Source organism: Oryctolagus cuniculus, chromosome 1, assembly GCF_051225735.1.
Source record: "Oryctolagus cuniculus isolate XC-2025 breed Fujian yellow rabbit chromosome 1, ASM5122573v1, whole genome shotgun sequence".
Classification (NCBI taxonomy): Eukaryota; Metazoa; Chordata; class Mammalia; order Lagomorpha; family Leporidae; genus Oryctolagus; species Oryctolagus cuniculus.
Window position 1 is genome coordinate 67,067,148 of NC_142867.1, and position 12,633 is coordinate 67,079,780.

General features: G+C 40.3%; 1 protein-coding gene across 9 annotated transcripts in view; it reads left to right on the forward strand.

Annotated features, from left to right (window-relative positions):
• Positions 1-12,633, forward strand: part of UVRAG (UV radiation resistance associated) — a 327,227-nt gene that overhangs the window by 193,836 nt on the left and 120,758 nt on the right. For 7 of the 9 annotated variants that reach the window (XR_016232751.1, XM_017344617.4, XM_002708684.6 and 4 more), the window contains 3 exons: positions 2,211-2,298; positions 3,780-3,840; positions 11,803-11,968. Coding sequence is in view for 7 of the 9 variants with exons in the window: in XM_017344617.4 (XP_017200106.3) it covers positions 2,211-2,298; positions 3,780-3,840; positions 11,803-11,968 (315 nt within the window). In the remaining 2 variants the exon portion in view is untranslated. Of the gene's footprint in view, positions 1-2,210; positions 2,299-3,779; positions 3,841-7,373; positions 7,445-11,802; positions 11,969-12,633 lie in introns of those variants that run through there. The other 2 variants (XM_089331124.1, XR_016232752.1) reach the window with 2 other exon arrangements.

Genomic DNA, 12,633 nt, shown 5'->3' on the forward strand with positions numbered 1-12,633 from the left:
TTTATCCAATTCATGCTTAATCCATTACAATATTTGTTCTTTGCTCATCTTCACTAACTTTTCCGGAAAGTCTTCCCATCCTGAAGTTTTCAGTTTTCTTCAAGAGACCTTAGCAATTGAGGATTAAAGAATGTTAGACCCAGAAACCACCTCTTCTAATTCTCTCAGTTCGCAGATTAGCAAAGCAAGGTTCAGGGAAGATGCTGGTTGTCCAGCTCACTAGCAAAGCCTGGATCCTATTAAGTCTTCAGTGCTGTTTTAGATGAGAAAACCCAATGTTTTTTCTCCTCTCACACACCACGCCACGCAACACTTTTTGACACCAGATTCTCATTCAGTTCTGACACTGTTTACCTGAAGATACATCACTCCCACAGGACTCCCTTTCTCTTTTAGATGTTAATTGCAAGTCCCACGTTCTGAGCTGTGCTTCTGACCTGCTATAAATTGTGGTTAGTAAAACTGTTCACAGTACTCAAGGAAACATGTACATTTACTGGTTTGTTAATAAAGGGTATTGCAAAGGATATGCATGAACAGCCAGATGGAAGAAATGGGTCAGGGGAAGCTATGAGGGAGAGCCATGGAGCTTCCATGCCTTCACCAGGCAAGCCACCCTCTCCGAACCTAGACAAATCTAGAAGCTCATCCTGTGTTGGCCAGGAGTTTTTATGGTACTTGGTTGCTGGCCTTCTCCCCTCTTTCCCTTTCCCAAGTATGGGTAGGAAGGACTGAAAATGTCAACCCTCTCATCACCAGGTCTGGAGAGTAATCAGCCAAAGGTGCCAACCCTAAGTTTCCTCATTAGCATCAACTCTGGGATGATTAAAAAGAGCTTGTTATGAATAATGTATTCTGTAATGTCTCCATTTTACCTTTACCTCGGTTTCTCCTTAAATTGTTTACACAGTTGAACAGACAGTTTATTCTGGGCATTTTATTTATTTATTTTTTTTAAGATTTATTTATTGCTTGAAAAAGAGAATTACAGGGAGGCAGAGTCAGAGAGAGGTCTTCCATCCGCTGGTTCTCTCCCCAGATGGCTGCAAAGGCTGGAACTGGGCTGCTTCGAAGCTAGGGGCCAGGAGCCTCTTCTGGGTCTCGCACACGGGTACAGGGGCCCAAGCACTTGAGCCATCTTCCACTGCTTTCCCAGGCCATAGCAGAGAGCTGGATTGGAAGTGGAGCAGCCGGATCTCAAACCGGCGCTCATATGGGATGTTGACACTGCAGGCAGTGGCTCTACTCATTATGCCGCAGCGCTGCCCCTACCCCCTGCCCCCGAGCATTTTAAATGTTAATGTTTCTTCAGAAAGTCAAGAGAAGAGGGGTCAGTGCTGTGGCTTAGCAGGTAGAGCTGACACCTGCAGTGCCAGCATACCATATAGACATTGGTTCAAGTCCTGGCTGCTCCACTTCTGATCTAGCTCTCTGCTGTGGCCTAGGAAAGCAGGAGAAGGTGGCCCAAGTCCTTGGGGCCCTGCACCCACATGGGAGACCCAGAAGAGGCTCCTGGCTCCTGGCTTCAGATGAGCGCGGCTCCGGCCTTTGTGCCCATCTGGGGAGTGAACCAGTGGATGAAAGACACCTCTCTCTGGCTCTACCTCTCTCTCTAACTTTGTCTTTCAAATAAATAAAGTAAATCTTTAAAAAAAATAAAATGAAAAGAGCTGGGTCTTCTCATGCTATGACTTTCTGCATATTATTTTTACTTTATTATTTATCTAATATTGCAACAGGTTGCTTTTGAAATACTTACTGTTGTGAATGAAAAATGAAATACTACTTTGGGGGAAATATAACCTCATTAAATATTGACTATGAGACCTTTGTTAGTTTATTTGTCTCTAAATTTGGTTTCCTTGTTTATAAATGGTTATAATAATAATCTATTGTCATTGTAATAATTAGATAAACCATTTGTAATACTCTTAGCATATAGTAGTAGATGCTTAGTGGATGATTATTTGTACCTTTATGTCTCTTAGCATGGCGCAGGCAGCCACGAAGGGTCTCATAATTAGCTTGTTTGGTAGCATTTGGAGACAGGTCAGGAGAAATGGTAGCTGTTATTCTTACCCCTACTTCTGAATTTCTGTGGCCTAGTGCTGACCATTTAATCTTCATCCACATTAGTTTATATGTAAAGTGTTATGAAGCATACAAGCCTATTTTCCTAACAGTTGTGCTTCTTTTTCTTTCCTCCTTAGAGAACTCTTCCTGAAGACAAATGCTCAGTTGACAATTCGTTGCAGGCAGTTACTCTCTGAGCTTTCCTACATTTACCCAATTGATTTGGTAAGTTCAACTTTTGGATGTTTTTCTTTTTGGAAAGGTTTTTGCTTGAAATTTCCTCTTACTGTTCGAGTCTTAATAGTATGCTGTCTTGTGATTCAGCCAGGATCTAGTATGAGTTTGAAAAGTAAATTAAGGCTTAGAGTGACAAATTATTTCTGATTTGTTTAGGATCTTTTTTTTTTTTTTTTTCCTTCCATCCGATGGTTTACTCCCCAGTTGGCTACAATGGCCGGAGCTGTGCCGTTCGGAAACCAGGAGCCAGGAGCTTTCTCCGGGTCTCCCACACAGGTGCAGGGGCCCAAGGACCTGAGCCAACCTCCGCCACTTTCCCAGGCCACAGCAGAGGGACGGATCGGAAGTAGAGCAGCTGGGACTTGAACCGGCGCCCATATGGGATGCCAGCTCTTCAGGCCAGGGTGTTAACCCGCTGCACCACAGCTCTAGCCCCTGTTTAGGATCTTTTTACTTAACTAAATCATCCACTACTACCAATTCTGACACATACGTATAGGTTATGTATGCTGCTTCAAAAATATCATTACTAATTAATTTATCTGTACTAGTTTTTAAGATAATCTCAGAGAAACTGGCAGAAAGTTAAGGTTTTTTTGAACCTGATTTCTTAGAAGAAGTACAAAAAGTATATCTTAAATAAAACTCATTAGGACTCTTCTTTAGAGGACTAATCTGCTAAATTTGATGGTTTTCTTTTCAATAAAAAGTGATATAAAAGACTAAAGAGAGCAGATAGGATTTGCTTTTCTCATAGAATGTTCTTAAATCATTTATAGATATTAATTCATCAGTGGATTTTATTTTAAAGATTTAATTATTTATTTGAATGCCAGAGCATCAGAGAGAGAGAGAGAGAGAGAGAAAGAGAGAGAGAGAGATAGGGAGGGAGAGAGACAGAGAGAAAGAAAGAGCGAAATCTTCTATTTGCTGGTTCACTCCGTTCCCCAGTGGCTACAACAGCCAGGTCTGGGCCAGACCAAAGCCAGGAGCCAGGAACTCCATCCTGGTCTCCCACATTGGTAGCAGTGGCCCAAGTACTTGGGCTATCTTTCTCTGCTTTCCCAGGCACATTAACAGGAAGCCAGATCAGAAGTGGTGCACCTGGGACACAAACCAGCACTCTTATATCAGATGCTAGTGTTTTAAGCAGCAATTTAACCTGCTATACCATAATTCCAACCCCCAGAGGATATTTTTATGATTATTATTTTATCTGACTTTTTATTGGGATATGATGTTTTCAATGTTTTTATTATAGAAAATTTCAAGTATGTTTAAATGTAGGGAGAATTGTATAAGGAATCATCTTGTCCTCCTCATTCTGCATCAACAGTTATGATAACATTTTGAATCCAAAGCGGTATTGTTTTTGAGTCAGTGCTGCCTCTTGAATTCTGTGGATCTGAGTTACAGTCTCTGATTTACATATAAGAAGAATTAATTTCATTTTTTGGTTAAATTCACAGAATGAGCATAAGGATTACTTTGTATGTGGTGTCAAGTTGCCGAATTCTGAGGACTTCCAAGGTATTTTATTTTTTATTTATTTCTGAAGATTTGGTGTATATAACATATGAGAAAAGAATTATTTTAAAATGTGGTTATCTAGCATTTTGTCCAGAAAGATTTTTGGACCTTCTGCCCCTTCCCAGTACAGATATGTAGAGTCAGATTCCTTGATGAGAGATGTAACTGCATGTTTGGTCTAATCATGGAAAAATAATTATTGAAGCTTATATTTGAAATTTAAAAGAAAATTTTTAAATGAGCTTTAAGCAAAATAGGTAGTGGTGTTCCTGGGAATAGTAATAATCTCCCTATTCTTTTGGTTTGATTTTTGTTGAAAATGGAGGCTGGTGCTGCGGCTCAATAGGCTAATCCTCTGCCTTGCGGCGCCGGCACACTGGGTTCTAGTCCCGGTCGGGGTGCCGGATTCTGTCCCGGTTGCCCCTCTTCCAGGCCAGCTCTCTGCTGTGGCCAGGGAGTGCAGTGGAGGATGGCCCAGGTGCTTGGGTCCTGCACCCCATGGGAGACCAGGATAAGTACCTGGCTCCTGCCATCGGATCAGCATGGTGCGCCGGCCGCAGCGTGCTGGCCGCGGTGGCCATTGGAGGGTGACCCAACGGCAAAGGAAGACCTTTCTCTCTGTCTCTCTCTCTCACTGTCCACTCTGCCTGTCAAAAAAAAAAGAAAAAAAAAGAAAGAAAATGTATGTGTGGCTGTGAGCCAATATTAATCTGTTGTCATTTTAAAAGTCACTTTTCTGCTGACCTGAAAAGTATTTGAAAGTTTACCTTTGTGACATCAACCACTACCATAGGTTCAACTTGCTTCTCTCCTCATTAAAAAAAATACATTAAGGGTATTCTAGAATAGGATTTGTAGAAATTTTTGTATTTTAAAAATCTTTTGTTTTCCTATTCACTGCTTTGAGTCTTATTAAATATCTTTATAGGTTATTCCCAAAGCTAGTGTATTACCTCTTTGGGAAAAAGTTACTGTGATAGTAGCTGTGATCGGGACTATCTTCCATTTTCCTATACAGAAATTATTGTTATCTGTGGTCCTTTACCTTTTCAGACTGTTTTAATTAGTCACTCCCTTCAGCCCTTACAGGTTCAATAGTTGGAATGTGATGTACAAGAATGATAATCCACGAACTAGAAAAACTGAGTTCAAGTTCTGGTTCTTCTTCTATGAACCATGTAATTTAGAGCAACTCATGTAAACTTTGAGTTAATTTCTTGATGTATGAATATATTAGTTTATTTCCCATCTGTCTTAATTGATTGCTTTGAAAATTAGGTGAGACATTTCAATATCTGTACAAGCACAAGATTTTGTCTTATCTTTAATCCTCATAAAAAAAAACAAACAAAAGAAACCTATAAGGAAAGTGGTATTCAGTGATTTGCTCAAAAGCACAAAACACGATACTTATCTATCTCAGATTTGTCTGGTTTCCATTACACGATACTCCCTCAGATCTCTGGAAGTTGCACAGATGTGGTTTGGTGTTAATTTTTTTTCCAATTTATTTATCTGAGAGAGAGCTCCTATCTGCCGGTTCACTGTCCAGATGCCCTCCACAACCAGAGCTGTGCATGAGCTCAGTCTGGGTCTGTGCACGTGGGTAACAGGGACCCAATGACTTGAGCCGTCACTGCTGCCTCCAGGGCTGTGCGCTAGCAGGAAGCTGGCGTCAGGAGCTGGAGCTGGAGTAAAGCCCAGGTGTTCTAACGTGGGATGCTGGCATCTTAGTCAATGTCCTAACTGCCAGGCTGAACACCTGCCCCTAGTGTTCATTTTAGGCAAAGCTGTGGTGTCTTGAAGCCCATGGCACATCAGTTCTCCTCATTCATTGATTCATTCACTCAGTAAACATACTTTGATCTGGGATATGGAGCATTCATTCAATACTTATGGAATACCTGTGTGCTGGGCTTTTGAGGGTTCCTTCATAGGATGTGTCACCTATTTAAGGAGCATGCCAATAACTAAGAAAAGAATCAGTTAACAAATATTTAATAAGGGACTAATCTGTCATAGGGAGTGAGGGCACCTACTTTAGGTAGAGCAGTCAGGGAAGACCAACATCGAACGGAAGATGTGCAAATGGAAGGAGGCAGCTGTGCTATAGCGGAAGGGAGAGCACCAAGTCCAAAGGTCATGACGGACGAGGATGGGCCTGGCGTGGCTGGCATAACTTAGGGTTGCCAGTGCGGGAGCAAAGACATGTACTTTGCGCAAATTATGTAATCTCACAGCCTAAATTCTTTACCTGTAAAATGAGATGACAGCTCTCTCATTCACTGTGCTGAACGAATGACATAACATTTGAAAGAGCTTTTCATGTGGGCAGTGCTCAGTAAATATAATTGGAATTACTTAAAAAGCAGCGAGGATGGAAAGGAGGGAAAGACAGGAGCAAGGGAGGTCCGAGAAGACCCACAGGTCCTTGTGCTGGGCGCAGAGTGAGCAGGGCAAGAGTGCAGTGAGAGGAGACCCGAGGTCAGCCCGGGCGTGGTTTCGCTTTTATCCTCAGTGAAGTGGGAAGCTCCTGAAGGACTTCAAAAGGGGAGACAGCATGAGCTGAGTTATGCCTTCAAAGTCACCACGGTTGCTAAATACAGAATGCTGTGAAGGGGGTAGTGAGAGAAGCAGAAATACCCCTATCAGTGGAGTGGTCTGTTACTTTAATCCTTTGTGGGAAGTTTCTTGATTCTATTTTTGTTTTTCTTTGAAGTACTTTGTTTCCTGGTTTTTCATAGCTTTTATAGCTGTCTACACTTGGAGTGCCCAGCAAACTGAATACTTTCTCCCTCCTCTTTTTAGGGTAGTTGCTGAAAAATGAAATGGCAGATAAAATGAAATAAATGTGAAATTTTACTCTAAGCGCCTATCCACTCCCCAGTACCCTGAAGAATTAGGGATTTTAAGAAGTATATATTGTATTGGACTTTAAAATCCTATGTTACTATTCTCCAAGGCACTTGGATATTCTTAATGTATTGAGTCCCCTGTGTTTGTCCCCTTCTGTGCCAGATGTGAGCATAGACAAAGAGTATTAAATGTTGATCCTGCCTCAGTGAGGTTACAGTTCAGTTGAGGGTATCAAATTTGTAATCAAGCCAGTTCCTGTCATGACACTGGTGTCTTCCTTACTTAGACTTCTTAGTGTTCTTTAGTAGCTGCATTCTGGGAGAGACTACAGTGAAGGAACTCCACCCAGGTTCTTCTCTGACACTCAGGAGACTTGGCTGGGTTAGACTTTATTCTGCTTGGGTTGACACTGTTCAGGAAACTCTACCTAGTTGTCCATCATTTGTTGTGATTTCTCTATGGGTGAAGTACTGTTAGAGTGTACCAAAGAGAGCTGGATATAATGGAAGAGACTTGTCCAGTAAAGGGTGCTCATCTGAGTTCCATTGACGGAGACATTTGGCTTTAAAAAAAAAAAAAATGTTTGTGCGTGTGTGTTTTTTAGTAATCCATAACATGAGAGCATTTTGTGGTAATGAGACCCAGATTTCCTTCTGTGTCTGTATCCCTTTATGCAGGCATGATTTCTTGGAAAGGAGAGTCCATATGTCAAACAGTATCTCATTGAGAACATGGATTGATTCCATAGATGCTGTGGCAGTGATTAGAGTCTTAAATATTTTGTGCTGTCTGGATCAGTGAGTGCTTGGTTCCTTAACAGATCCGCTGCCTCAGTGATTGGGAAGGCAGGATGGTAAGAGCTTTTAGATCACTTATTGTACTTGGATGCATTTGACACAGAAATCATATAATCAACATGTAAATCAAAGGAGCGTTTGAATTAATTTATAATATTGTCATGGCCATTGCGTGTCTGTGGAAGTTATTGTCACAGAAGTTACACAAAAGCTGCAGCTTTGAGTGGCTACACTGCATCTCAAAAACTAATCAGAAATGTTTCTTAAGAGGAAACTGTGAGTTTTTGTTTTGTTTTTAAGCCCCTAAGGCGTTGTTTGAACTAGGATCTTTTTCACATACCTGAGTCTTACAATTCAGTCCTGTTCCTCGCTGGAGCCTCCACCCCCTCCTACTCTGTCTCACCAATGAAACTATCATCTGTGACCTTCCTAACCCCCAGAGCAGCGTAAGAAACACAAGCCTCTGCTCTGCATTAGGTGTTATGCACGTCATTAATGCTTACTGGAAAAGCACACCCCAGAGAGCTGTGTTTTGGCTTTGGCAGGTAAAAAGTCTTTCAGATCTTGGAATGCTGGAAACCTTAAACCTTTTGGTTTTTCAGCTAAAATGATTGGCAACAGAATGTGACATCTGAGGTTGCATGGCCTGCAATAGCCATAATTAACCACATGAGCTCACAGTTTCCCACTGGAGGTTCAGTGGTCTTGGGGTGATGAAAGTGACTTCCCTACCAGGAGGTGGTTTTCCTTTCGAGGGTATTGGAATACCCTTGGGTCCTATAATGCTTCACCCGTGGTCCTTTTAAAATGCTTTTTAATATAAAGCTTCAATATTGGAAATCCAACACCACAGTGTTTAACGGGGAGGCTGTGTGGAGCACTATGGCCTGGAATGGGAAACAAGCTGGGGCTTTTAATAGGTGGAGCAGGGAGTCTTGTGGTTGCGACAATGGTGAGTGCAAATAACCTGAATCAAAGCTGATTTCCAGTTTTACTCGATTTTCATCATTTGCTGTTTCCTTTTGATTTTTGCTTTCTGTGTGTACGCTTCTCTTAGAGATGCCTTCTTTAAACTTAAGCAAAACTGTTTGTTCACTGGGGGAGATAATGTAAAAAGACCAGTTTTTTTGTTCTGGTAGCAGAGATGTGAATAGTGTAAAAATACACAAACATAATTCTTTACCAGTACCTCCTTAGTAGTATGGGGGGTTTAACATTAAAAGAGGTTTTAAAACATTCATAATTTGCCTTTGACCTGTTTGGATGACTAATTAAGAGGCCTTCTACTACTTTCTGGAAGTATTCAAATCTTTTCTTACAGATCATATAGGAAAGTCCCAACCTAACGTAGTGTTATCATCTTTTTTAAACAACAACCAAAAAAAGCTTATTTATTTATTTGAAAGGCAAAGTTTCTTTGTGGGGGTTGGAGGGGGGGAGAGCGCATGAGCGAGCACACGAGAGCGAGTTTCTATCTGGTGGTTTGCTCCCCAGATGACTGCAGCGTGCAGGGCTGGGCCAGGCTGAAGCCAGGAGCTTCATTCAGGTCTCCCATGTGGGTGCAGGGGACCAAGCACTTGGACCATTCTCCACTGCTCTCCCAGGTGCATTAGCAGAGAGCTGGATCAGAAGTGGAACAATTGGGACTCGAGCTGTCACCCTTATGGGGTGTCAGACTACAGATGGTGGCTTAACCCACTGCAGCACAGCACTGGCTCCATGTTTTCTTTCTGTACTCTAACTCTTCTCAGTACTCTTCTTCTGTCCTTTTAAAAGCAATTTCTTGGGGCCGGCGCTGTGGCGTAGTCAGCTAAGCCTCCGCCTGCGGTGCTGGCATCCCATATGGGTGCTGATCGGAGTCCCATCTGCTTCCTCTTCCAATGCAGCTCTCTGCTATGGCCTGGGAAGACAGTAGAAGATGACCCAAGTGCCTGCCTGGGTCCCTGCACCCGCATGGGAGACCCAGAAGAAGCTCCTGGCTCCTGGCTTCAGATAGGCCCAGTTCTGGTCTTTGTGCCATTTAGGGAATGAACCAATGGATAGAAGACCTTTCTCTCTGTCTCTCCCTCTCTCTATCTGTAACTTTACCTCTCAAATAAATACATAAATCTTAAAAAAAAATTTCTTGAAGACCAAGTCCTTTTACTGCTAGGAGCATTTTTAATTGGAAAGTTCTGTTCCATACAGAAAGCAGGAGGCAGGATTCAGTGACCTGTGAAGGAACTCGCAGTCCCAACTCTGACTCCAGAAATAGATACTTTGGGTGCTAGAATGTGGATACAGTTCTCCCACTTCTCCCATCACTCACTGATTTTTACCTCTATAGCTTTGACCAAACCACTTATGGATCTCATTGTTCTCATTTCTAAGTTGACAATGTCAGATGAGGCCTCTCCCAGCTTTAATACTGTGTGACTGTGAATGTATAATGTGAAGTACTAGTGTTCCCAGGGCAGCATGATGCACAGGTCTCTGTAGCAGTAAAGTGTTGTAGTGCTCTCGAAGTCCTTCCGTGGAACTGGGACAAGAGGATATGGTATCCAAAAGTATTTAGGATTCTCATGAGTAAGAGTATGATTCAGTAGTCAGTTGAAATGAATGCTGGTTTTTTTTTTTTTTTTTTTTTTTTTTTTCCCCTGAGTTTAAGAGAACAGTTGAGAAACCCATTTTCTGTCAGGTACTACACAAGTCATTGAGAACTCATAGATTTTCTTTTATGCATTCTTTCTCTTACCAAAAAAGCATAGAAACTAAGGGTGTGTTTGTGTGTGTGTGTTTGTGTGTGTGATATGCTTGGTATATTTTAGGCTCCCAAGTCAAAAAGTTTATTAGACATTCATTTTTAACAGTGAAACTTTTGAGGCAATATGATAGCATGGATAAGGATGGAGGATGTGGTGTCATTTCAGCTTATTTACTAGCTGTATTACTTTGGACAGTTTCCTTAATCTCTTTATGCATTAGATTTGTTGTCTTTAAAATAGATGGAATGGCATAAAATAAGATGCCCAGTTTAGTAATTCTTGGAAGGTGAATGAGTGTCAAGTACAAAGAACTACAGACAATTCCAGACGAAATAAGAATGTAGTAATAGTTGCCCATTTTGTAAAATGATCAAAGGGAAACCAAGAATCTGCTATGTTAGTCAGGGGCAGAGAACACAGTGAGAAATATATGGCTATAGTGGCATTCCTGCCTTAAGAAGGTAGTACTTAAATGATTAAATGTAAATGTAAAAGAAGAACATGAAGCGTAGTATTAATCATTGAGATTAAAGACACCCCCAGAAGTTAAGGCATAGCAAACTAAGATTGTCATCATGGTGTTAGCCACTTTTTTCTAGCCAGCTGAGGTATTCCAGCTTAAATGTTAAATATTTTAGGGTACGTGTGTTTGTGCATGTGCACTTTTTAAAGTATTTTAAAGCTCCCATAGACCAAGCAAGTTTTTCCTTCCTTCTGGGGGAAGTTTAAAACTTTTTGTTGCATTATTGTCAGTTGTGAGTACCTAAATCATCATTTGTCACTCAATACGTATTGGTAGAAATCTGGATGATGAGTTTACAGACACAAATTTCTGTGCCTTTTAAAAAGCTGGATGCTTATGTTTGACAGCAAGACCATTGGTTTTTGTTCCAATAGTTACTTCTACCTAAACTGCTTAAATAGATTGGCCTGCGAACAGTGTGGTTTTTGACCTGTTTCAATGTTTCCGTTTAAAACATTTTTCCCCTTTTCCCATCTCAAAATTCACAAACTTATTTATGCAACACTGTCTTTATCAGTATCAAAAACATACCCCCTAAAAAGTATGTTATTCTATTTCACTTCATTTTAGAATTAATAATGTTATACAATACTACAACACTACAACTATATTACCTAGCAAGTTGTTCATGAATAAAATGTATTGTGATTACTTAGTTTGTTATATTTAAGCCTCTGAAACTAATGTTCACATCATCTTATAGACTCAAATATTTCCCTTTAAAAATGTTGGGGAAAAAAGTAACAGATATTTGGCACACTAAGAACTCTTGCTTTAAAAATACACATAAAGTTAATCACATCACATTAATTATTAGGAAATAGTTTTAAATATAGTTAGTTAATAAATTTTCAAGGCTATTTAAAGTTTCAAGGTTTGTTAATGTGCCTAGGTTGTATAAAATTCATATAATTTAGATAAATGATTAATATTTTATTTACCTCTTTTATAAGATTTCCTTTGGAATAGATTTGTTATTATTTCATAACTTTATTTATAAGATACATAGTTGTTTTCTTTTCCTCTGCTTTTGAATTTACAGCAAAAGATGATGGAAGCATTGCTGTTGCCCTTGGTTACACTGCACATTTGGTCTCCATGATTTCCTTTTTCCTACAAGTGCCCCTCAGATATCCCATAATTCATAAGGGATCTAGATCAACAATCAAAGATAATATCAATGACAAGCTGACTGAAAAGGAAAGAGAGTAAGTGTTTTTTTTTAATGCTTTTAACATCAAGCCAGTGTGAACTATATGGTATACTAAAAATATTAAGTGTGACCTAAACTGTGGCAACTTATCTATAACCTTTGTAAAGTACTCCATTTCTTTTAAGTGTACTCATTTATTTAGACTTTAATGCTTCAAATCCTGCAGTCCCAAAAATTCCTAGTGATAGCACAGTTGACTCATTTCAGTTTAATTTTCTTTCCTTTTACTTTTGTGAGCACAAATGTCACATGCTCTGCAGATATTCATATACTGCACTCAGCAAGTGAAATAAATGGTAAATGATGTATCAGAGAGCCAACCAGGAAAAGGATGAAAGGATGAACAGCATATTGAACATAACTGAGAAGTATACTGGTCAACTGAAAGACAGATCAGTAGAAAATACAAATTATGGCAGGTCAGCCTACAATTTTTTGACTTTGTGATGATATGAAAGTAATATACATTCCATGGAAGCCATAGTTTGAATTTTGAATTTGGATCTTTTCCTGGGCTAGTGATAAGCAGTATGATACTAGCTCTTGGTATGGGACAGCAACAGTGAAGCACAGCTCGCAGTGAGCCGTGAGTTCAGAATGGTAAACAGCAGATTCTCAGCGATGTTCTGTATCTCTAAATTCAGTGTTCAGCAGTGTAAG